This window comes from Sander vitreus, chromosome 16 (genome assembly GCF_031162955.1).
Source record: "Sander vitreus isolate 19-12246 chromosome 16, sanVit1, whole genome shotgun sequence".
NCBI classification, from domain to species: Eukaryota; Metazoa; Chordata; class Actinopteri; order Perciformes; family Percidae; genus Sander; species Sander vitreus.
This window is the reverse complement of record NC_135870.1, coordinates 7,875,017-7,898,249: the sequence shown is the minus strand read 5'-3', so window position 1 is coordinate 7,898,249 and position 23,233 is coordinate 7,875,017. Positions and strand designations below refer to the sequence as shown.

Genomic DNA, 23,233 nt, shown 5'->3' with positions numbered 1-23,233 from the left:
CTACAGAACAGATACTTCTCAAAATTTTATTTCAAACAAAAACTGGGGAACGGAGGGTATGTGTGTCCAGAGAGTGGCTTTGCTGCTTGTCTTCTCAAGGGAGAATATTGGTGGGAAATGTTTTTTTGGCAACCATGAAAAGTCACCATTTGGCAGTGTGGCATATTGTAAAGGGAGGGAAGGACTTTCAAAACTGTGGTGGAATTTCCAGCTTACAAACTCATGCTATGTAAGTCTAGACCAGTGGTTCCCAACCTTTTTTTCCTTGGCGCCGAGATAGAGCCTTACTTTCTTTTTTGATACAGAGGGGTTATCAGCGCTTTTACGTTTCTCCTCTACGTTTCATTCATAAAATAGTGATTCTGTGGCGGCAGGAAAAACGAGGATGATAGCAGCTAGCAGCTGACCTGATGACAGCAAGGGCCACAGGTTAAGAGGTCCTGGAGGTTTGGCCTACTAAGTAGCCTGCCTACAATTTTAAGCGAGAACAAAAATATATCGTTTTTATACAGACTTTTGTATACATTATATATTCTAGTGTATTACATAATTTGTTCAACATGTGCAAATATTTTTTTTTTACCTCAACCTCAAACCAGATAAAGACTTGCGCACCCCCTGTGATCTTTGCCGCCCCCCTGAGGGGTCCCCGAACCCCAGGTTGAGAGCCACTGGTCTAGACAGTCTCATTCAAGTCATTGTCCAACATAAACTCATAACCTCTCCAGGCAGAGGAGTACTTCAACTTTGTGCCTCCATAGATTCAGGGAATCTAGGCAGCTGCATGATAAGGAAATGTTTTGTTTCATGACCGGACACTTTTGCATACTTCCCAGAGAGAGAGATAGGCTGAACTAGGCTTAAGCATCTGTGTTTTAGGCGCCTGCAATATCTTTGGTTACATTGATGGTTCAGCTAAACTTAACGCCTCCAGCATGAGTTTAAATAAACCTTCAGAAGACAGGAATTTCAGAGAGTTGGGACAGCACGACATGATAACACACCGTGGTTAAACTGTACTGCCTGCGTAAATTATTTCCTCAATTGCGTGAAATGAGCTGTGCTGCTCCTGAGTTTTTCCCTTAACCACTACGTCTGGTAGACCCAGGGCCTAAAGTATGTAGTATGAATTCAACTTCTGATTAGTAAAAGGAAGAATGTGTTATTTCTTCTTTGGAAATGCTACGTAGCCTCGCTTTAAAGGCAGTTACACACCAACCAGACGGCCGACCGTTGGCAGAAAAGGCAGTTGGACTGATCAGTCTCCACGAGAAAATGAAGGCCGACAGCCCCTCGGACGGACGACTGCACGGAACACACCTAACAGACTCGAGTCACCGACCTCGCCAGACTGTTCAACAGCCGATTATCGGCCCGGTGTGTAGCTGCCTTAAGACTTTCTGTCTGTAAATGCTTAATCTTTTCCCACAAGTCAACAAACGAACAAAGTGACCTCTCATTCGTAATGAAGGAGAACCCAAAAGGCAAGAATTAAGAGCATTAGTTTAGATATAAAAAATAATCTCCATGCACTAAGTGTACCGTAACATGGCGGCTTGTAGCTTTTGAAGGCAACAATCCAAGCGTCAGATTTCTCTGTTTTATTGACACGAATCATTAACTATCTCATCTCAGATACAACACGTCCAGCAAAGCACAAAAAGAGTGAAAAGCTTTTGTCCTCTGCAAGGGTATACATTTATACAGCATTATTCTTCACTAGCGGGGGAGGAGGAACATGACATAGGACAGGATTATCCTCTATAAAAAAAAGAAACAAAACTCCCTACTACAGTCGCATGATATGAACTGAAGATCGGAGGACCAGGTTCCCAGGATACAATACTCGATACATTCTGGGTTTTTTTTTCTTTCTCTTCCTTCGGAGAGATGTGTGCTAGATAGATTCATCCCACGCAGTCCAAATAAACAAATACACAGAGGCAAAACCGGTGCCAACAGTTACAGTGATACAAGAACATTTGAGAAAGAAAATGATTGCAAAGAAAAAGAAAAAGAAGAAAAAGAAAAAAAAACTAATTAGAAAGGGTGGCAGGAAAAAAAAATCTTTGCATATCCTCAAATCCCAAAGGTATTCTACCTTGTTCCCCATCCCTCCCTCCTTTTTTTATATAGTATACAGCAAAAGACATTCAGAAAAGCAGCCAGGAGTGATAGAAAACACTCATGCAAAGAAAGCCTTTTTCACACAAAGTCACTAACAGGAAAATCATCTCAAACAACAGCGCTGTCAACAGTCAGTGCCTTCAGGTCTTTTAGTGGATGTCGTTATTGTTGTTTCTCTACAGACTTTTGATTTGCTACTGTACTTGATAAAAACGATATGACTGACCGCACCCATTAGGCTATCAAGTCTTCTGACTAGACTGACCCCCCACTTTTCTGTCTGTCCATGGGGCCTGGGGATCCAGCAGTTTATTACCAACAGTCTTCATTTCAGGACCCCCATTGACCAAAAGAAAAGTTCAGCCGGGAGGATTTCTACAGAAGAAATGGAGCCACACGATATAGCCATGATATAAAAAAGGCGTGATGAGTTCTTTTTTTATTTTTGGCATCTGTTATTTTTTGTATTTTTTTTTTTTTTTTTATCTGATATATTAGTCTACTTTTACAATCATTTTCTATGCTGCAAACAATGAAAGAGTTTCATTCCAAAATAAAATACCTCCAACAAAATGATGGCAACTATTAAAATAAAGTCTAATATGGGTAACTATTAGTTATATTAAGACCTTTTATTTACAAAACAGTTCTGTTTTATTAACAATCACCTGTGATATTGTGATATTAACTGATAAAGCATTTCTTTTCTGTTACAAATATATCACATTTTGGAATGAAACCCTTCAATTTTCGATTTAGTTTTCAGTGTCATGTATATGCACATTCAATCCAAGTTGCATTCACTGCTGATGCAGTCTCTCAGTAAAAGTTATTTCATATTATAAATAGAATGATCTTGCCATAGAGTCTTTTTTTTCTTTCGCAGATATATTCTTGTAGGCTATATAGGGAGATCTCTACACAGACAATATGTATTTATGTATGTAATCCATTTTCCGTGGTTACAGCTCTTCTGAGCGGATAACGTGGAACAATGTGACATTGTAGAGGACCTGGTGGCCATTGTTCCAGGCATAGAGGGCTCGGTCACGCGGGTTGTAGTCCAGCATGGAGATATGCGAGTACTTATTCTGGAAGGCAATGTCGATGTACTCGTAAGTAGAGGAGTTGGTGGAGTAGGCGTAGTACACCTTAGTGCCTCCTGAGTAGCCGTTTGTGACGTAGAGCGTGCCGCAGATCATAAAAGACTCGCCGGCACTCCTTTTGGGGTGGTTGGTGGTCCAGCTCTTGATGATCTGCAGCGTGTTGGGGTTCAGCTTGCTGAGGACAATGTTGCCGGCGTTCTGGTTGGTGGCATAGACGGCCCACAGGCCTCCCTCGTCCACCATCAGGTCGATGTCGGAGTGGCCGCCCCAGGCGTAGTGATACGCATTGTTGAAGCCGGCGTAGTCGAGCTGCCGGGACTTGCTGATGGAAGAGGTGCGGAAGTCGAACTTGATGATGACGTGGCTCTGGAACTTGTTGAAGTAGATGGAGCCGTTGTAGACCACCTGACCTGTTCCTGACCACGGGTGGGGCAGCCGGTGGGACGTGAAGTTGTCTGACGTCATGAAGTCCTGCATCGACTTGTACTCCCGCACAAAGCGGTTGTTGTGGTAACCATCCATGTACCAGACCTAAACATCATGACAAGGAGGAGAAAAAAAATGTATTTGCATCAAACAGTCTTTTATGCAGATCACACACAGAATAAATCAAATCACACCCTCAACAAGCATCCCAATTATGTTAGCGCTGAGACTTCCTCAAGGAGCAGACAAAGCTGAGGTCCAGCAGCTTCTGAATACAAACAAGTCATCATGACAGCTGCAGGGTAGCATGAGCTGGGCCCCGCAGGGATAATGCCCATCATTCCAGATGAAAAGGCCTGTCTCAGCTGCTTCGACCCTGCTTCCTGTTGGCCCCTGCGGTGGTGGGCAGAGAGCTCTTACTCCGGAGCTGCTAGAGGCTCAAACACTTCCTGAGTCTCCGAGGGACTGAGACACCTGAAGCCCTTCCCCTACCTGCTTCCATGAGTTGCTGTAATTGACTTTAAAATGATTCATACTAAAGAAGCAGGTCTCCAAGGGCACAGAAGAAAAAAAAAGCCAAGGTATGGAAACCTCGAGATAAAAAGAAATGGAGCAGAACTGTCTGCTCCCATCAATTACAATCATTCTTCTTTCTCTACGCTTTGATAACACAGCACACCTTTTGTGTTCTGTTCAAAATGTATTAGTTTCCACACAAAAACGTTCCGTCAGCAGTAACCCTTGCTGCTGAGGATTTTTTTTTTTTTAAAATATACATTATACAGCCTGTGTTGTCATGACAATTACCCTTAAGGAAGCAAACTGCAGATTTACACAGCTACTGTACTGTTTGCTGCAGGTTCTTCTTCTGTATCCCCTTTCCTCCCATGTGGTAATGAGAGTTATGTCTCTTATAAATGTGTCTCATAAAGCGGGTGCACAAAGAGCATGTAGCCGACAAATAAACTGTATTCATTGCCAGCTCCTTGTCCGCTGGCAAACTTCCTGTTCATACCACATAGATGTATCCCTGGCCTTTAATTTTTAATGTTTTTTACTAATGAAAGCAAACCCATTTATTGAGCCAACAGAAGCCCCACTCCGCACAGTCAGAGGGAAATCAGATGCAGTCAGCTGATAAAAGGACAGTAACCAATTAACACAGACCGTTAAATACATTTCACAGCGAGAGTTGACCTTGACCTATGATCAAGGCCAACTCTTACCTTAAGGTCTGGCAAACTGTTTGTGTTGCAGGTACATCAGCATTACATGTTTACAGCCAGTGGGATTGTATTAGGATCATTATTATCAATTTCCCCATCTCAAATTTCTCAACTTGCTTGTGTTGTTCGACCAAGGCATTGAAGAAGGTAAAACCAGTGAATCTTTGCTTACAAAATTATAATTAATAATAATTAATCGATCAAAATTGTTGCAATGCAATTGTATGTTTTTTTTTTGTTTGTGTTTTATGTGTGGCAAGGACAGAGGAAAAACTAGGTTTATGTATTGCAATTATTACGTGACAATTTGTATCTCACAAATGATTTTAACTATGATCAAAGTATGTTAAACATCACTGAACGTGCTAGGCTGAAAAAAACTAAACATTTCTGTTTTCATTTGAGCATGCACCTGCAGGCTCAGATAAGATAAGATAAATTCAAATTTTGAAAGTTAAAAAAAAAGTCTGAATGCTGTTTTGTAAAAACACTTACGTATAATGAATCAGAAATCACAAACAATGTTAAATCTGATCTAGAAATTACAGCATTGTAAAACCTAGAGGATCATATAACATCGACATATATACTATACCTGCTACCCTCGCGACCCGACCCCGGATAAGCGGATGAAGATGGATGGATGGATATATATATATATAGATATATATATATATATCTATATATATATATATATATATATATATATAGATATATATATATATATATATATATATATATATATATATATATATATATATATATCACTTTACAAAGCGGATATTTATTTATAACATGTAAGCAAACAGTTTCCTATTTATCAGCTAGCAAACATGGAGCAAAATTAAGCATTCATTTGGAATAATGCTTCTGGCCGCCTGATTAAAGTAACATTCACTCTCCTTCTACCTGCAGCTCAGGTCTGATCTCCACTAACTCCTTAAGGAAATATCTGTCTCTTTAGTCTCTAAATGTTTATCAGCCAGTCGCTAACTTTGTCTGTTCTTTGATGCAGGGTAGGGTGTGGGCTGTAGAGCCAAAAGTATGAGCTGAAAGACAGTAAAATGTTCCGTACAGCTGAGGGGAATTTCATAGCTTTAAGACTAGGACTGGCTTTACATTTTGGTTTGGTTTGGTTTTTACATTTTCCACAAGTAGTGCGGATAGGATACCAAAGGTTCAGTACCCCAAAACGATTTCATTTCAAAACCTGTTTGATGATTTTATATAAAACATTTTTTTTTTTTATTTAGCAAAAAGAAACCAAACCTCAAGCTTGGACTCAAATTGGTAAAATTATGATTTAAGCTGATTCCATAACAGCTTATGGTACTGACAAGTCAGATGACTCCCATCCATTGTGTGACTGTATGCAGCGGTACATACCCGTGTATCTCCTTCAGGAGCCAGAGGGTCGGTCATCCAGGAACCGAACCTGGATCCAGACGTCTTGATGGTGATGGGATCACTGATGCCCGTCAGCTTGCCACATGCTGCAAAGGAAAGCAGTGAGACGGGAACATCTAGAGCAACACCCATTCGGGTATTTAGACTAATTAAAAATCTATTACGAGGGATTCACTTTCATTTACTTTAAATCCAAATGGGTTTGCCTGAAGATTGAGGGATGTCGATGGCTTGTTGCCTCTCTCTCTATGCATGATATACTTCACACGAGGTGCTTGTTACTCAGTTCACATGTGCTAATGCCTGTTTTACTATCTCTGTGTGGATGTGTGAGAAAGTGAGAGAAAGAGGGAATAGGAAAGGGAGTGTGTATTCTGCTGCAGTGTGCTGCTCATAAGCTGCTGTAGTGTTAATTAGTGTTGAAAGAGGTGTTAATGTAAATTTCTTAATGTGTCCCTCCCTGACTAATGTACCCTTTCTAATGAAGAAATTAGACATGGTTTTTCCAAATAACAACCCATCACAACACCACTGCAGCACATCCACTCATTCAGAAATAGGCGGTATTTCAAGACAAAAGTCAATTAGAAGATTTTGACGAGTTAATTTTATGTATGTATGGATGTAATGAGTCGTTCTGACATGCTAATTTAAAGAGTGGGACTGTGACGATGGCTCATTTTAGGTTTCATTAACATCCTTCTCGGTGAGGTGTTGCATCCATTAACCCCTCACTATAACACTCATCATCCCTCTTTCTTTGTATCATCCCTCTTGCTCTTAATTGCTGTGAAATGTCATTTCTCTTTAAAGTCACACAATACACATTTGATTTACATTTCCTCGGCTAGTCTCATTCAGTTATCTGTCACACTCCATCGTCTCATCTGGTCAAATTTCTTCCTCTTACATAATGAAAATGTTGCATATTTGTTTGTGTGTCTGCGACATATGTCGCGCTTCGAGTATGTGTGGGCATCACACCTCAGCTGCGGGCTGGGAGACAAACACATGGTCACTTGAGCAGCATCTACTATTTCTAGTGGGGGTTGAGTCCTTTATGTAACCCTCAGTGGGATTAGAGACTGCAGTAATACATTGGGCATTGATTTATTTATTTCTTTTCTCTAATCACGCCCTCTATCTTTAGATCACACTACTGTTGCAGGCTGCAGGAGAGCCCACTGATGGATCTGCATTCTGGAGATGCACACAGGGTCTAATCCCCTTTTGACCTGAATTTGCCAGGGCCGAAGCAGAGCAGTTGAAAAACTGATGGTAACTACAGCCGATATAACAGAAACCGCATCAGCCTTTACCCAGGATTTAGATAGGAATATTTGTTTTTAAAGGATCATTTTGGTTTATTTCAATGTGGGCGTTAGTTTTGTAGTTCTGGGTGTAACAGTTATGATAACATTGTACTCACCAAAGTTATCAGTAAATTTATTCTCGACGGAGAAAATGGAAGGTGAGAAAAACGGATGCAGGACAGGTGGCAGAGGGGTTTATGTGCCGGTATGACTTTCCGGCTCCATTCATCAGTGTTTCGGTGTGAAGGGACTGGATCTGCCTGAAGCTCACTGTGCCACCACGTTGCTGGGGCACGACACAGGGTGATTTATTTATTTGATTATTGCCCAGCAAGCTGGCATGGCCCCTTGATCGATGGCCATTGTGTCCCAGCAGCCGCCGGTCTGTTAGTCTCTCCGGCACAAAACAATTTGAAGGACAGCTCTGCAGGGACCCTAGTTACTCTTTCACTTTCCCTGCTCGCCTTCACTTTATCTCCCCCCCCCGACACACACACACACACACACACGTTGTTGATCTGCTGATGCTAATTTGTCATGCTTTTTTGATGCTAATAGTGACCTTCACAGGTTTAATCTTAATAACGGGAGTGTAGTGGAGTGTGTTTGTGTGCACTATGCATGAGTGCCTCTGCAATCATGTGAAGATAAAAGGAATAGCCACCCTCTGTTCTGCCTGAGCCAGTCCCTCGCTGGGTGACCTCGCCTTTATCTCATCTGATCACACACACACACACACACACACACACACACACACACACACACACACACACACACATATACACACACACACACACACACACACACACACACACACACACACACACACACACACACACACACAACGTAACTCCCGTAGTTCTTTGCTCTCCTATCTTTGGCAGGCTGACCACAAATGTGAGCAGCGGCATGTTTATTGAACTGAAAGCGGAAACAAGGACAAGACTTCTTCTCCAGTTTGGTAGGTAGTGACAGCAGATGTAAAAAAAAGAAAAGAAAAATGAACTGTGCATAGATAAAGAGAAAGTAACTGGGGAGCTGAGATTGGGTGTCTGCTTTGTGTACTCTAAATCCTCAATTTAAATACAATCACTGTGTCTCGACTACTGTCCAAAACGAACAGTCGGCTTTGTAACCAAAAGTTTTTCCCAATTTCTCTCTGTCAGTTTGCACTGTGAATAATTTGAAACAGGGACACAATATACCCGTGATGTGCGATGTGTAAGTGTCTCTGCTCTTGTAATATATCTTAGTCACTGTTGTGTGGGTGCGCATCTATTAGCACTGTGGGCTGTGACAGAGGTGTGAAGAGAATGAGACAGGGGCTAAAAGCAAAGATAAGACTGTGATGGGAACTTGCTGTCTGCAGCTCTCTTCCTCTGTATGATAACCATTAGTGTGTGTGTGTGTGTGTGTGTGTGTGTGTGTGTGTGTGTGTGTGTACCTGTGAAACCATGCAAAACACCTCATGCCTAATCATGTTTTTAAACATCCCCCATCTATTTCATCAAATGAAGCCAGTTTTGTGGGACGCTAACATAGATTCATGCGGGTTTGCAAATTTTGCTGTAGTGTATTACAACGACATTTGTGTAAGTGTCCAAAAAAATACAAAGTTTAAAGGTTGGCCTTGTAGGACTGCCATCAATTAATCTTTCAATTTATTCATTTATTCTATAAAATATCATTAAATAGTGAAACACGTCTGTGACAATTTTTCAGAACTCAGAGTGGCGTCTTCAAATTGTTTGTTTTGTCCGATTAACAGTCAAAAATCCCAAAATATTCAATTTCCAATTACATAAAACAGAAAAGCAGCACATCCTCAATTTAAAGGGATGGAACCCAGAAAATATATGGCTGATTGAGTTATTAATGACTTAGAATTGTTGTTGATTTTCTGACAACCGTCCAATGGTTTATTTGCATTAAAAAGTACAGAAGTTACGTGGATGCAACTTCAGTTCTATGATTACATGTGTAGCCATCTCATGGACTCCACTAATGGTTTACTTTGAAAATGTAACAGTATACCAATAGCAAAGTAAGTTAGAGGGCGAGCATGTACAGAATACAACCATAAAGTGTAAATGGCGATTGTGTTATAAGAATAAGATTGTGTGATATGCATTTGAGTGTTAAGAGTGTCTCAGCCACACATAATGTTCCTGTGATGTTGTGAATCGTGTGAATATGCCTGAGGTTCTCTTTCTGGCCACTCACAACATACTTCATGTCAGTGGGAGTGTTTGTGCATGCACGTTTGAAGCAAAGTGTGTGCCAACAACTTTCTGTGCCTACCTAATTTTTGCATGCATGCTCGGAGTCTCTCCTCAAGATTTGACACTCTGTTGTGGAGCTCCTCGTAGTCATAGGCCCCCATCTCCTCCTGAAGTTCGCTTAGAACTGACGTCAGATTCTGGACCTCCTCCTTAAACTGCAATACCAATTTGGCATCGGCTTTGTACTCCTCCAACACTGGTATCAACGGTCTAATATCCTCCATTTTCGCTTTTATGGCCTGAAAGGATTAGAATAAGCTCGGTTGAGTGTCATGCGCGACAAAAGGAGACTGTCCATAAAAGAAAAAGGAAAGAAAAGAAAGAAAAAAAAACACCTGTCTGAACCTGACTACTCTCACTCTAACCTGCCTCTTCACTGACATGATGATGACCCCCCTGTTTGTGTCTGTGTTCAGTGTTTGTGTGTGAACAGCCGTGTTTTGTCTGTGCAGGTGTGTGTCTGAGCAAACAAACCCGGAAAATATTCTCCGCCCGCTGGACGGGCAGAGCAGGTGGCTCCGTCCCCGGCAGTGACCAGCCGTTAATAAGCAAGCCCTCGGTACACCGACAACAATTGGGAAAGCTCTTTATTGGTCATCATCGTTTAAAATGCAACATCGTATTAAGGGTTACATGCTTATACATGTCACACACAACAAAGTGTCTCGAATTTTACGTCTATAGTTTTACGTATAGATTTGTTGAGTAACCAAATATGCATAGACAAAAGCCAAAATAAAATAAAATTAAAAACAGCAATTAATGATAATAATAATAATAATAATAATAATAATAATAATAATAATAATAATAATAATAAATGTATTTACGATTAAAAAAGCTTTTAAATGGAAAACTTTGACAGCAGTAACATGCAGGAAGAGATCAGTAGTGGGTTGGTTTGGGAGAAGGGTGGGGTTTCTTAGTCTTAATGGTGCTAAAGGTAAATTAATTCTTTGACGCCCAAATTCTCTCAGTACTGTGGCCCAGTTCAGGGGAATCTGGAATTGACCTGCCTCTTCTTCTCTGTGGCTCTCTTTACATGTCTTAAAGTTAGCCCTGCAAGCAAGAAAATGACAAACTGTTGACAGGGGCTAGAGCTTGCTAACCTAGCTGACAAGACACACAAACAAACGCACACACACACTTATGCACTTAGACATGTTACAGAAGATTGCACACATGCACTGAATGTGGCGTTGGTTGGTTGAATGAAGTTTTTGAGCATGCATCGGTGACAGGATCACACAAATGTATTGGTGCAGGTAAGATGACGCAAACACTGAAGCGTGCTAAACGTAAGAATACATGTAAACTGAAACAATCCATTTGTGTGAGTAACTGCAAATAGGGAGGGGTATCAAACTTCAATGCTTTTTTGGTACTCCCCGAAATGTGTTTCTATGTGAAATTCATAATCTTATTTAGTCATTCTTTGACTTTGAAAGTTCTTGTATGGCTGCTTGTGTTAAGACAACATTTAGCACTTGACTTAACTTATTTTGTTGAATGGCGAGCTGAAATGATTAGGTCGATTATGCAATTAGTCAATCGGGAGCCAAATAATTGTCAACTATTTTGAACATTGGATGATCGTTTGAGTAATTTCTCAAGAAAAATGGCCAAAATTCCTCAACTTCAGCTGCTTATTTGTGGCCTAGAAATCTAGACGCACCCTAGCGGCAGCAAATGTAATTTGCAGCCAGGGTCAGTCTAACAACTCTCCGTTGGCTTTCGAGCTGGAAAAAACAAATTCTGGTCAGGCCAATCACATTGTGTATAGAGTCGGTGGGCGGGCTTAACATAAGGACGGCAGAGTTGCGACGGTTCTGCGTGAATTCCCTGCTACTTGAAAACAAAGAAGATGGCTGCTGCTGCTGGCGAACAGCGGTCTTTCGGATCGGCTTTAGCCGCGACTCTGGAAGACTTGGAGTTAAGCACTGAAGCACATTCTTAAAAAAGGAAGATCTGTTCGGAGTTTTGCCGACCGGATACGGCAAATGTTTAATCTATCAACTAGCGTTGCTCTGGTTGGTTGTAGCGCTATCCTATTGAGTGCAGAGGGAATTTGAAAGACAACCGTTTATCCCGCCCCTCGGATTGAGCCCTGCCAGTGGTGAGTTCCCAGACCCAACATCTTGATGTGGGTCTGGCTTGTCAGGCTATCTTATTTGTGGAGATTTACTTCTTTTCTCTGTCTTGGATTGTTGGTCGGATAAACCAAGTCATTTGCTGACGTCACTTTGGGCTTTTCACTATTTTATAGGCCAAACAGTTAATCAGTGAACTATACAACAATAATCTGCATATCGATAATGAAAAAAAAAGATTTTAAAGGAAGTATAAATTGTGTATCGGTAGAGAAACTGAGGCATATCAGCACTAGTTTTGAAATACTTCAAATGATACCCCACCCTACCTGCAAAATAGTTATTCTAAATAGCTTTATTCCATTTTGATTTGACACTAAATTCTTTAAGAAGCAAAAGGATTTAGTGTCTACTGTTTAATCCGATTAGATTAAGGATGTGTGTCCCATGTGCAGATATCTTGGTGGTACAACATTTCCCCATTATCTGCTCAGTGCGATAAACATAACATTTTCTAATCTCCTTATTTCCAAGATGATTTAGGATTACAGCACATGGATTTATAAAGTAAGTTGGTGTTAAATAAGGATATGAATTCATGCAGCTCAGTTTTTGTATCTAATTACTGAACTTCTTTGATTATGCATGCATTATGGATTTCTTGTTATGCGAGTATGGTGGTTTAGTCAATACTCCAACATCTCCACAGTGAGAAACACACAAACACAAAATGGGTAAGGCTGCGTATAATGAGCTACTGAGCAGCTACGACAGAATGGCGGTTGGGTCAATGGCTGGAGATCTGGCTCCGTACCTTGTATTGCTTGGCGATGTTCTGCTTGTGGTTCTCCTCCACCTGCCTGAACTTGGTCTCCAGGCCACGGAGCTGGACCTCCATCTTCTCCACATACTGCAGGTCTCTCTGGGTTCGCTGGTCCAGGACCTGGATGGACTGGGTCATGTTCTGGACCTGAGGTGCCATATGGAGACATTGGATTGAGTCATGAAATCTATCTCTATATCTTACAGTCTAATTTGAGCAATGAGCATGAGATGCAGAAAAACAACGCAACAGACTGTCAATATGTTGTTTTGGCTTGGCTTTCTTGACTCACAAATTCTGACATCAGGCCAACTAGTCAGGGGCCTCAGACACATGGTGAGGGTGTAGAATCTATACTGTTGAGACATTTGGTTTCTCCAATGGTCTATGGTCCATAGACTCCAGAAACTTGGCACATCTTCTACTAATTCAGGGGAAATCTGTTGATGTCTGTATTTTTGTGTGGATTAGCTACTCTACATAGATATGTGGGGATTCACTTAATTTATGGATAGAAAAGATCTGCTTAAATGTTCCTTTTGTGTAAATGGGTTAGCCTTAGCTTCCAGTCAGTATTGAGCCGGGTTGCATCATTACAAGTGGATGTGTGCAGTACAACCTCTCAGAGAGCGAGTGTATAGCTGCCTCCCATGTTGCCTGTTGGGTTTCCAGGGAGCTCATTAGAGCATGATTCCTATTCTTGTCCAAAAGGCAGACCACAAACATGGGTAAGAGAGTGTGTGTGTGTGTGTGTGTGTGTGTGTGTGTGTGTGTGTGTGTGTGTGTGTGTGTGTGTGTCTGTGTCTGTGTCGTTGTGTGTCACATGTCTTTGTGTGTGAAGTACTGTCGGTGAAATAAGTAAAGGTGGTCACTCTGGGTATTGTATGACTTTGATTGCTATGGTCATAAGTTAAGGAGTTAAGCGATAATTACCTTCTCTAACAGCTGCCTCAGTTGTTTGGTGCGGGCATCCCGTGAACACATGGACTGCTGGGGCGCCACCACAGTGCAGACACACCTCCCCTCACTATCCTGGGCTGAACTGTACACCTGCCACGATTCCTCTGGGTTCGCTGGCAACACCTGAGGACAAAAGAGTGGATACATAGAGAAGAAAGGCAATTGAATGGTGATGCTGGAGCAGATGGAAGCAGAAACAGGAAAAAAAGCTCAGACTAAAACAGAAAAAGGCTAAAGGGTACCACGAAAACACATCCTCGTGCGTGTCTATGAAATTACAAAGGTCACTTTGCTGCTATTTGCCCATTAAGTGTATTCTGCCTGTGTGATGCTAAAGCTGCATTGTATTCATCACCATCTGGACACCACAAACCACCAGGCTCCACCCGTTTTGCACCATCATACAGTATATTCTAAAGCCACACAAAGAGAAAATGCAGCCAATCAAGACGGCTGAACTGGGTGTGTGGAAGCTCTGAGTGTAAAGTGTGACGTCAGAAAGAGTTCTTTCCGAGAGAGAGTAACCTGCTGATCAGATAAGACAGAGTGAGTGACTTTGAAAAAGATATTCATCACTGCATCAGCGATAACGAAAAATCACTGGACAGATCTGCTGATTGAGTCAATTAGTGAGAAGGAGTGACTTCACAGAATCCAAAAGGAGCAACCCCAGCGGCTGACAGTCAGCTGCACTGCTTTCTACCAAAGGATGTGCTGACAAGACAAAGACAATCCCTATCAAGCACCTGCCTTGATATCAAAAATTAGCAGATTAAATCAAATCACATCTCATAAGTCATGTAAAAATGCTTCAATCTTCTTAAAACCATGAAACAAACATATCACATATAGGATAACTGAGTAAATATCACTTCACGACTTTTTTTCTTCTTTTCTCACTATGTATCTATGTATTTGCCTTCAACATATAGTTCTAAATTCCAGTGCAAAACCTCCACTTGACAGAGCGCTCACATTATTATCCTGGCACAGAGACAGCTCGGTATCTGCCAGGAGCCTGCCAGAGAAACAAAGAAACGCTTTATCTTGCCTCTCTAACAGTACCTTGGCTTTGAACGCCTCTCTCATTCACACAGACTATGAAAGGAAGAACGAGGACCCCTGGAATTTGTAATGTTACTCGCCTAATTCTCTCCACCATGGATCTATCATTTAAATCAAAACCAGAGAAAAAAAGAATGAAGCGACCGATAACTTTCCACTTAGAGCAGGCTACTCGTATGGAAAGGGACAGCAGCCCAGTGACATCTGGAGCAACATCAAACGGAGGAGGAAGACATCTACGATGCCTCTCCAGGTCTTTCTTACTTTTTCATGCGCCTTGAAAGTGCATCACGTTGACAGAATGTATCCTCTTAATTATGAACCAAAGCGCACATGCAAGTCTTTGAATTGGAATTTAATTGCAACATTCATTCAGCAAAAAAAAAAAAAAACCCAACCAGCCGCAGGAAATATGCAAAACTTGCGCACTTACTCCTGTACTCCGGTCTGGGTACCCTCCCTGTGCCGCCGTGAGCTTAGTAGTATTGAGCCCCACCAGTGAGGGGAGGGTCTGCGACATCCAGTTGGTAATCATCGCCATGGTGCTGAGCACGACGCCGATCTTCAGCAAAGGCACCGACATCTTTGCGCGCTGCTTGGACTTTTTTATTTTTATTTTTTATTTTTGTAAGCCGTCTTCATTCTACAGACTCCGGTGAGAAACAAGGGAGGTGAGTCATGTTGCCCAGTGCGGCTTGCTGTTTTACCCGGGACTCCGGCTCGGCTGGTCTTTTTTTGGACATCTCCAACATAGCACAAGTCGGACGCGGTGAGACGACCTAAACGGAAGAGTCGGCACGGAGATAAAACTGCACTACTTGCTTCCTAGTGGAAGATACAGGAGGGAAAACCCGAAACGTCCTCTGGATAGCTCCTGTGTCTGCGTTGTCCCGCACACTGCTGCCTCTCCGGTTCACCGTTACTATTTCGTTCACGCCCGACGGTCCGCCTCCTGCCTCGGTGCGCTCTGTGATTAAGTGCCACTGACTACACACAGGCTGCTCCAAATGGATGAGAGGAGAAAAGAGGAGGTACTACGGATCTATCTATATCGCCAGACGCAATGATGTCAGCCAGGTTGGGGTCCGTTCATGGTAATAACTGGCAATGCGCGTGATTCGCCTATAGCTGCCCGACACTGACTGTCCCCAGAGGGAATGGCAATGAGCAGTGAGGCTGCGGTCGGCCGACACTAATTTGGAGGGATTTTTTTTTTTTTATGGCGGACAGTGACATTTCTTTCTCCACTGCCCCGCCAAAAGGACAGAAGGCTGTCTATCATAGAAACGAGCATCATGCATGGTAAAGCTCATTCAAACTAAATCAATCGATGTAATGTGTGCCTGCACAGACCACATGTCAAAATGCACACGAAACTCTTGTGCAGAATGTCGCATTTCAATGAGAGAGGGTGTGAGGACTCAGGGTATGTTTTATTGATGGGTTAGGTTACTGGGTGCTTGGAGCTCAAACAGAGGGGGAAGATTTTAATTTGTGTGACTCTGGCGCCATCGTGTAGCAGATTTTGGCGTTGCTGAAATCAAAAGGGAAGCGCTTATAAAATGCGAGGAAGCATGCAAGACAATTATGCAAACATTTAAACAATCCAAACAAAACTTTTTTTTTTTTTTTTTTTAAAAGATAGGCCAACTTGTCGATTTCTATTGACTTTAGATGACGTAAATGTCATGTTTACGCACTTAATGCATGGTTTTTAGACTCAAGACAGTGTGTGTGAGCGTTTGAAAATGCAGTTAAATGTTGCATGTTGCATATTTTTCTTTAGAATGATAACTCTGAGAAATGACAAATAATTCATTTGTCATCAACATGCCCGAAGGCTAATGCTCCAGATGATGGCCTAAAATTGCAGCACTGCATCATACATGACGTCCCCAGAGTGACTCTGTGTCCACAGCTATTTCTGTCAGCTTCATAATGCATTTCTCTGGTAAACTGAAAGATGGAGGGAAACTCTGCACTCCACACACCCCCCCCTCCCCCGCCCCCCTCTCTCTCTTGTCTCTCTTATCTATCTCACTTCCATATGACCTTTTGAGGTGAGAGCTCACGATAGTCCTGGCTCCACAGATTACTGTGAAAAGCATCGGCGGGGGTCAGCTCACCGCTGTGCACTGCTGTCCAGAGTCCAGTCTAGTCCTGTGTAATATGGTGCAGTTCAGTGCAACGCAGCAGCCTCTATTGACATAGCTTTCAAAACGGTACAGTTATTTTTCTAAGCTTCACAGGTGTGGATCCAATTGGTTTTTAATGGAGTTGAGACAAATGACCCAGCCTCAGGAGGAAGACCACAGGTCCACTGATAAAAGACACTTGACTCAATGAAAGAAAAATCAATCAATCATACTATTCATTGAGTGATTTATAGAGAGATTTGTCAATTAAAACCACTCTTAAGCATGCAATACAACACTTGGTGCAGAAGGACTGATTTAGAATTCTGTATACAAGATCTCAAATGTGCAAACATAATAAAAGCAACACTCGCACAATGATTGTTTATGCAGTCTGATATAGTTGCCCTGCATAAATAAGATTGTGTAAGAGGGCTGTTGATCAAATTATATGGTAGCTTTAAGAGATTGTAGCTTGTGGTGTGCCTTCAAAGTTATTTTCACCTTACAATACCGGCCACTTGCCACTTGCTCTGTCGCTCCACCAACCATACTGAATAATGAATAGCTTCAGCCCAAGCTGCCAATCACAGCACGCGTATTTCAGTTCAGCTCAACCACGTCTTAGTTTCTCACATAAAAACTGACTGATTCGTCTGGTTTCATACATTAAAAATCCTAAACCATTTCAAAATGTTCCCTTGCTGGATCCCTTATACTTTCAGCTTGAGATGTGGACGAGTTGGCAAAGTATATTTGGTTGTTTTTAGCTTATCTTTTTAATGTGCTTACAGCAATCCCTTGCATGATGAGCTATGGTATGTGGGTTGCATGGTGTCAGAGTGGTGGCTATAGTAACGCCATCTGTGTTGTCAGGTGTCTGTGAGATGCTTTAGGATGTGGGCCTGAAGCCATGGGGGAGCCACTAGGTGAGGAACAGATGCCGCTCTGGCTGCTTACTATTCTTCTCTGTGTGAACACTAAGCAGAAGCCACATCCTTCAGCGGAGGGGCTGGAGGTGAACAAACGAGGGCGGAATTAAAAAGGGGAGCGTGCTACTAATCAGGTGCCTCATTGCTTCCTCGGCCAGATGTTAAGAAAAGATCCGCGGCTGCCCCCACACTGGTTAATGTGGTCATTAAGAGAGCGTCATTGTTCAGCATCAAAGGTCGGGGCCATACTCCCCGGATGGCTCTTTTTTGTTGTTGTTTCTTCTCATGAGTAATCTGGCAATAAAAAGCTCTCCATCTTTCTCTCTCTGGATACACCTCTCACTTTTTATATCTTCAAACGGAGATGAGATGTGGAGAGGCCTGGCCTTCCTACAGTGAAATGTAAGTTTCAATAGCAGGGGCTGTATAAATAGAGCCTGTCAGTGTCCCCTGTGTTTCTGTTCTCATGGAAGGGAGCGGAGAGGCGAGGCTGTGGACTTGTATCGACTTACCTTCAAACAGATGACACACACTCTCAGACCATCAAAGAAACACTGTCACTGTAACATGGGCCTCTGACCCGCACCGCACCGTACAGGACCCAAACCCGACTGTCATGAAAACCCAAAGTGAAACACGCTCGCTTTTCCTCCCTCCTCTGACTGATGGCTTCCATCAATCAGAGCAAATAGCCCCATTGTTCCATTGTGTCAGCATTTTCTTTGCACTCTGCCGCTGCACTCTATGTCCAGTTCAGATTACAGGCCTACATTTGATGCTTCAACGTAGGGAGATAAAATCACAACCAGTAATGACCAGTTTGTAATTCCACATGAATGCTGTTGCTCTGAGTGAAAAATGTTCCGCTCACTGCACACTGACGTTTCTCATAAAATTTGCTCTAAGCAATTGCTGGCATATTTGTGTCAAGGCAATATCACATCAATATTGTTCTCATAGTAGGGTTTACAGCAATATACTTCCAGCATATTGTATTGAGTTTGTCACTTGGAGTAGAGTATATTACAGATACACTGGGAACAGAGATTCATTTATTGATAGTACCTCTGTGGCACATAGGATTTTTTGTTTTTGTTGTCTCCAATTACTAATGACAATTGGTTTCACACAAGAGTGAAGCCCATAAAATATGACTCTCTGTTCAAGCAAGGGCAATTAACTCATCAAATTCTACAATCCAGTGGTGGTAGTGCCTGGTAATAAATAAATCACACGCACACACTCCCTCACTCTCTCCCCCCACCATGATACTGTCTGTGAGAATTTATAAAGGCTATAGTTTAACGCAACAGTAACTATTATATGTATTGCTGCAAATGCCCTTTTAGATATCAGGAAGTCGTTACTAGTTCCAGAGATGCATTTTATTGACCATTACATTTAGTTTACTACTGCTGTACTGGGTGGCTTTACATTGCTGGACTAAATGTTCTCCCCCCCCCCCTACATAGGCAACACTAAGTCACACTGTGGTCATTGAGCATGCTCAAAACACCTTCTTTGAGACACTGCATTTGATTGTGGAGACCTGATTTAAGAGCAGCAGCCCACAATTCAACAATGGCCTTTTACGAGACAGCTACAGGCAACATATTGTATCAGAATAGGCTGTTGGCAGTTGGTTAATCTGACCATTTGCTAATGAGGAAAATTGACAGATCATGCAATAATTCCCCCTTTATCTAGCCGCTTTGTCATCCCGGTGTGGAATTAGGGCTCTGCTGGATCTATCCGCGCCCGTCAAGTACAATGTATTCACATCATGTAATCCCACCCGTTAATCTCTTTAAACGAGGGTAGAGGGCTAATTCACGGGGGCTCCTTAATGCGAGGTAACCGGGTAATCTCTCTATGAATCTGAAGCCAATTAACCGCTGGTTTATTAGCTTTTGATACCTACAGGATGTGGAAAATGGCGTTAAAAACCTACTTGGGTGAGTTCTGTGCCCATGAAGATGAGGAGAATCAGAGTCAGGAGCTTGCTCGCAGGCTGCATCTCTTGCCTCCGGTGTGTGTGGACCAGCGGTCTCACATGCAGATCGACTCCCTTCGCGTCCACCCGCACAGCAGTCCTTTCCTCCCCGGCTCTCTTTTGCGCTGCAAGTCGCTCGATTCTCCTTTCTTTTTTCCCCCCCTCCTTCGTATTATTTTATCCCTCAGCAACCCAGTGGCAGAAAGCGAGAGATCTGTTTCACGGAATCGTCTCCGTGCATATTCATTTCATATCGGGAGCCTATCTTCGGTGCCTCTCCCCTTCGCTCTCCGTGGTCGCACTTATTTCTCGCTGCGACGGACTGTGATGAACATTGGGTTGAAGACGCGCAAACACTGCCGTATACACACTGCTATAAAGCTTTACTCCGATATTGCCAAAAGTTTACCTCCCCGCCTCAAGCTGCCGTATAAAAGCTGTCGATGAAAAAAAATGAGAGTGACGGCGCTGTACATGGTGCTGAAAACGGAAGTTGATTCGCCAAGAGAGGGAGATTTAAATTTGCAAGCGGGCAGGAGGGATTTTTTTTCCCCCCAAGATGATTTGCTCTTAGTTCTATCATAAAACAAAACTTGGTTGCCCAATTAACATCTCCACTGGTTTGGATTTGATATTTATTTTCAACAGCTGAGTGAAGGAAACGGAAACAACCGTTAATCTGTCTAACTGACTATTGTAGGCCTACATGCATGCCAGTGGAGGCTGACATTTCAGGACAAAAATGAAAGAGTAGCCTATTCCACTCCAAAATGATTTTTCCAATTAAAAAAATAAATACATTTCCCCTTGTCCAATGTTGTTATTTTTAGTGCTTGTATTAGTTTGACAAAGTGCTAAAAGCGGTGGGCTAGTTGTGGTATTGAGATCTTCAAAGTAGCAGTAACTCTATTGAAACACTACATTACAGTTAAAAGTCATGCATTCATAATTTTACATAAGTAGAAGCACAAAACGTGTTCTGCTCCTACTTAAGTAAAAGTACAATTTTGTGACACAAGTATTAACAACAAAATGTACTTAAAGTATCAAAAGTAAAAGTAGTGTTAGTAGTAATAGTAGCGACAGAATACCCCTGTTATATTATTCTTGGATGTGGGATTATTGATTATTATTACTGATGCACTATGTAAGCATTAAGCATGGTTCAGTTGAAGCAAATTTGAACTATACTGTTGGAGACATCAGTGTATAACATTGCATCATATTTAAGTAGTTAATCATATGTTTTGAATGTAAAATGTATCTTCAAAGTAACTAGTAACTATATCCGCCAAACAATTATTATGGAGTTAAAAGTATTCCTATCTAAAATGTAGAGAAGTAGAAGTATAAAGTAAAGTAGCAAAATACTCAAAAGGTTCTGGTACTTGAATGTGTTACTTTAGGCACAGGGTTTAAAGTTCTTAGGATGAGGATTTCAATTATTTTGGCCCGATTAGTCTTCTTCAGGACTGTGTGGGTCATTGGTGTGGGCATGTACAGAATTGATTGACATCTCCCTGACCCTCCTGTTAACTGTGTTGCATTTGTAAGGGGCGGGACGAATTGCATCTTTATCCCTCTCATTGGAGTCCGGTGACCTCATGTAATTCCCATAATAGCTCACCTTCCACCATGGGCAAAGGTCTCATCAACCAGAAGAAGAGAAAACACATGTGGGGGCCTTAAATTCAAAGTGTTATGGTTAACAAAAATGACTTTATTTCTGGTCCCTTCATAGATCTAGTCGGTCTGTGTCAGATTATCAGTATGCTTTAGGCCTGGAGCCATGTTGAAAACTACTCTGATACTTCGGCACTTTGTGAGGGCAGTACCGTACCACTGTGAATGTCAACAATAGGCTCTTAATTGGGTTGCAAAGTGGCTCTGAAGCAGCTCTGCTTCTGCCTGCCTGCGACTGCCTGAACCACATTATACACTAATAGCTCAGTGGCCTGTAGATAGACTCTCATTCATGCTCTTTTGGTGGCACTAAGATGCATACATCACCTTGGTAATGGAACCAGGGCAAGTTCATATCTGTATTCTTCAATGTGGACTCTCATTTGTCTGTTAGCAGTTTTGGCCGGTCTCTGCACCTGAACGGAACGATACAAGGTCAAACTGAGAAGAGGTTTAGGGTCTAAGAGTTGGATAATGATTTTCAGATAAAGTGCACAGCACCTGCTTCTTGTACCTCTGATTGTGTTTGCAACTCACATGATGCTTTCCATCAGGCATGTGTGTACGTGCACAAATGCATGTGTGTTCGCTTGCTACAAGCAGTGCTAGTAGAAGTGCAAGTAGCAGTTGTTTCAGCTCACTCAGTGAGGATTTGATTATGGGATAGGGGAAGGAGATCTGTGAGTAATGAAAGTGGAATGCTACCGACATAAAGAGGAACATTTGTTTGTCGGCAGGAGCCCTTCCCTGCGTGGTGGTACACAGCCCACACACTGGACAGCAGGAGACACCTCTCACTGGCACTTTGGCCGATATTAAAGTTTGCCTCTGTAGCATGAAACCACAGTGGATACCACCATGAAGCAAAGCAGAACCTTTGATCGTGTCTGATAAGCTGTTTTGGTATTGCAAAGAAGGACTGCAGGAACAGGAGAGGGACTGTGCGTGTGTGTCTGTCTTTGGGTGTTTACTGCGTGTGAGAGAAGACACCCATCTCCTAATTTGCGTGTCCTCCCATATTTTTGCCTTGCAGTTTTTGCAAAAAATACAAATCCAATATGGTGACAGGTTTTAGTATTCTGTGCATGTACGTGTGAAGTAAGGACAAGATAATGGGTCTCCTCACTTCCTAGTCTTCTCATGCCAGCACACAGAGGATTTTGATGAGGACAGTGGTGAACAAGTGATCAACACCGGAAATAGGATATGATGAAGCAGCACCACTGTGATTTGGAAGAATTCAGTGAAAAAGCTGTTCAAACTGAGCAAAGCTGAACAGGGATGCTGATTTAATGTTGACGCTCGTATGGATATTTCTCCTCAAGATTTATTTTCTAACCGTTGAGCTCTGAATACAAATTGCTTGATTGTCTTGTTTGCATGCAGATGTATGTAAAATGCCTTTTTTTGCAGGTGCATTGGAGGGGAAGTCACTCTGAGTAAAATGCATGTGCTGCATTAATGCTCTGTCAAGTTGCATTGGATTTGTGAGGTGACTGAGACTGATTGAACACCCTTACCTAACCACATGCACTCTCACACTTTCTTTGCTTATTTTTGTGCTTGCAGAATTAACTAAAAAGCTGTGTTCTGGCATGGTTATCCAAGTTTCACAGAAAAATTGATAAACTTCCCAAAATGTGTTCTCAATTTTATTAAGATTCA

General features: G+C 42.1%; 1 protein-coding gene across 2 annotated transcripts; it reads right to left on the bottom strand.

The window, feature by feature from the left end:
* Positions 1 to 1,586: 1,586 nt before the first annotated feature.
* On the bottom strand, positions 1,587 to 20,316 carry olfm1b (olfactomedin 1b). 2 transcript variants are annotated; one of them, XM_078272089.1, is made up of 6 exons: positions 19,844 to 20,316; positions 13,734 to 13,883; positions 12,792 to 12,947; positions 9,907 to 10,126; positions 6,272 to 6,378; positions 1,587 to 3,764 (listed from the first exon to the last, which is right to left on the bottom strand). In XM_078272089.1, the coding sequence occupies exons 1-6, from the start codon at positions 19,907 to 19,909 to the stop codon at positions 3,090 to 3,092; spliced, it is 1,374 nt and encodes a 457-aa protein (XP_078128215.1). In that variant the 5' UTR covers positions 19,910 to 20,316; the 3' UTR covers positions 1,587 to 3,089. The 2 variants fall into 2 exon arrangements, with proteins under 2 accessions (XP_078128215.1, XP_078128213.1); XM_078272087.1 differs by lacking the exon at positions 19,844 to 20,316 and adding an exon at positions 15,259 to 15,819.
* Positions 20,317 to 23,233: the final 2,917 nt, after the last annotated feature.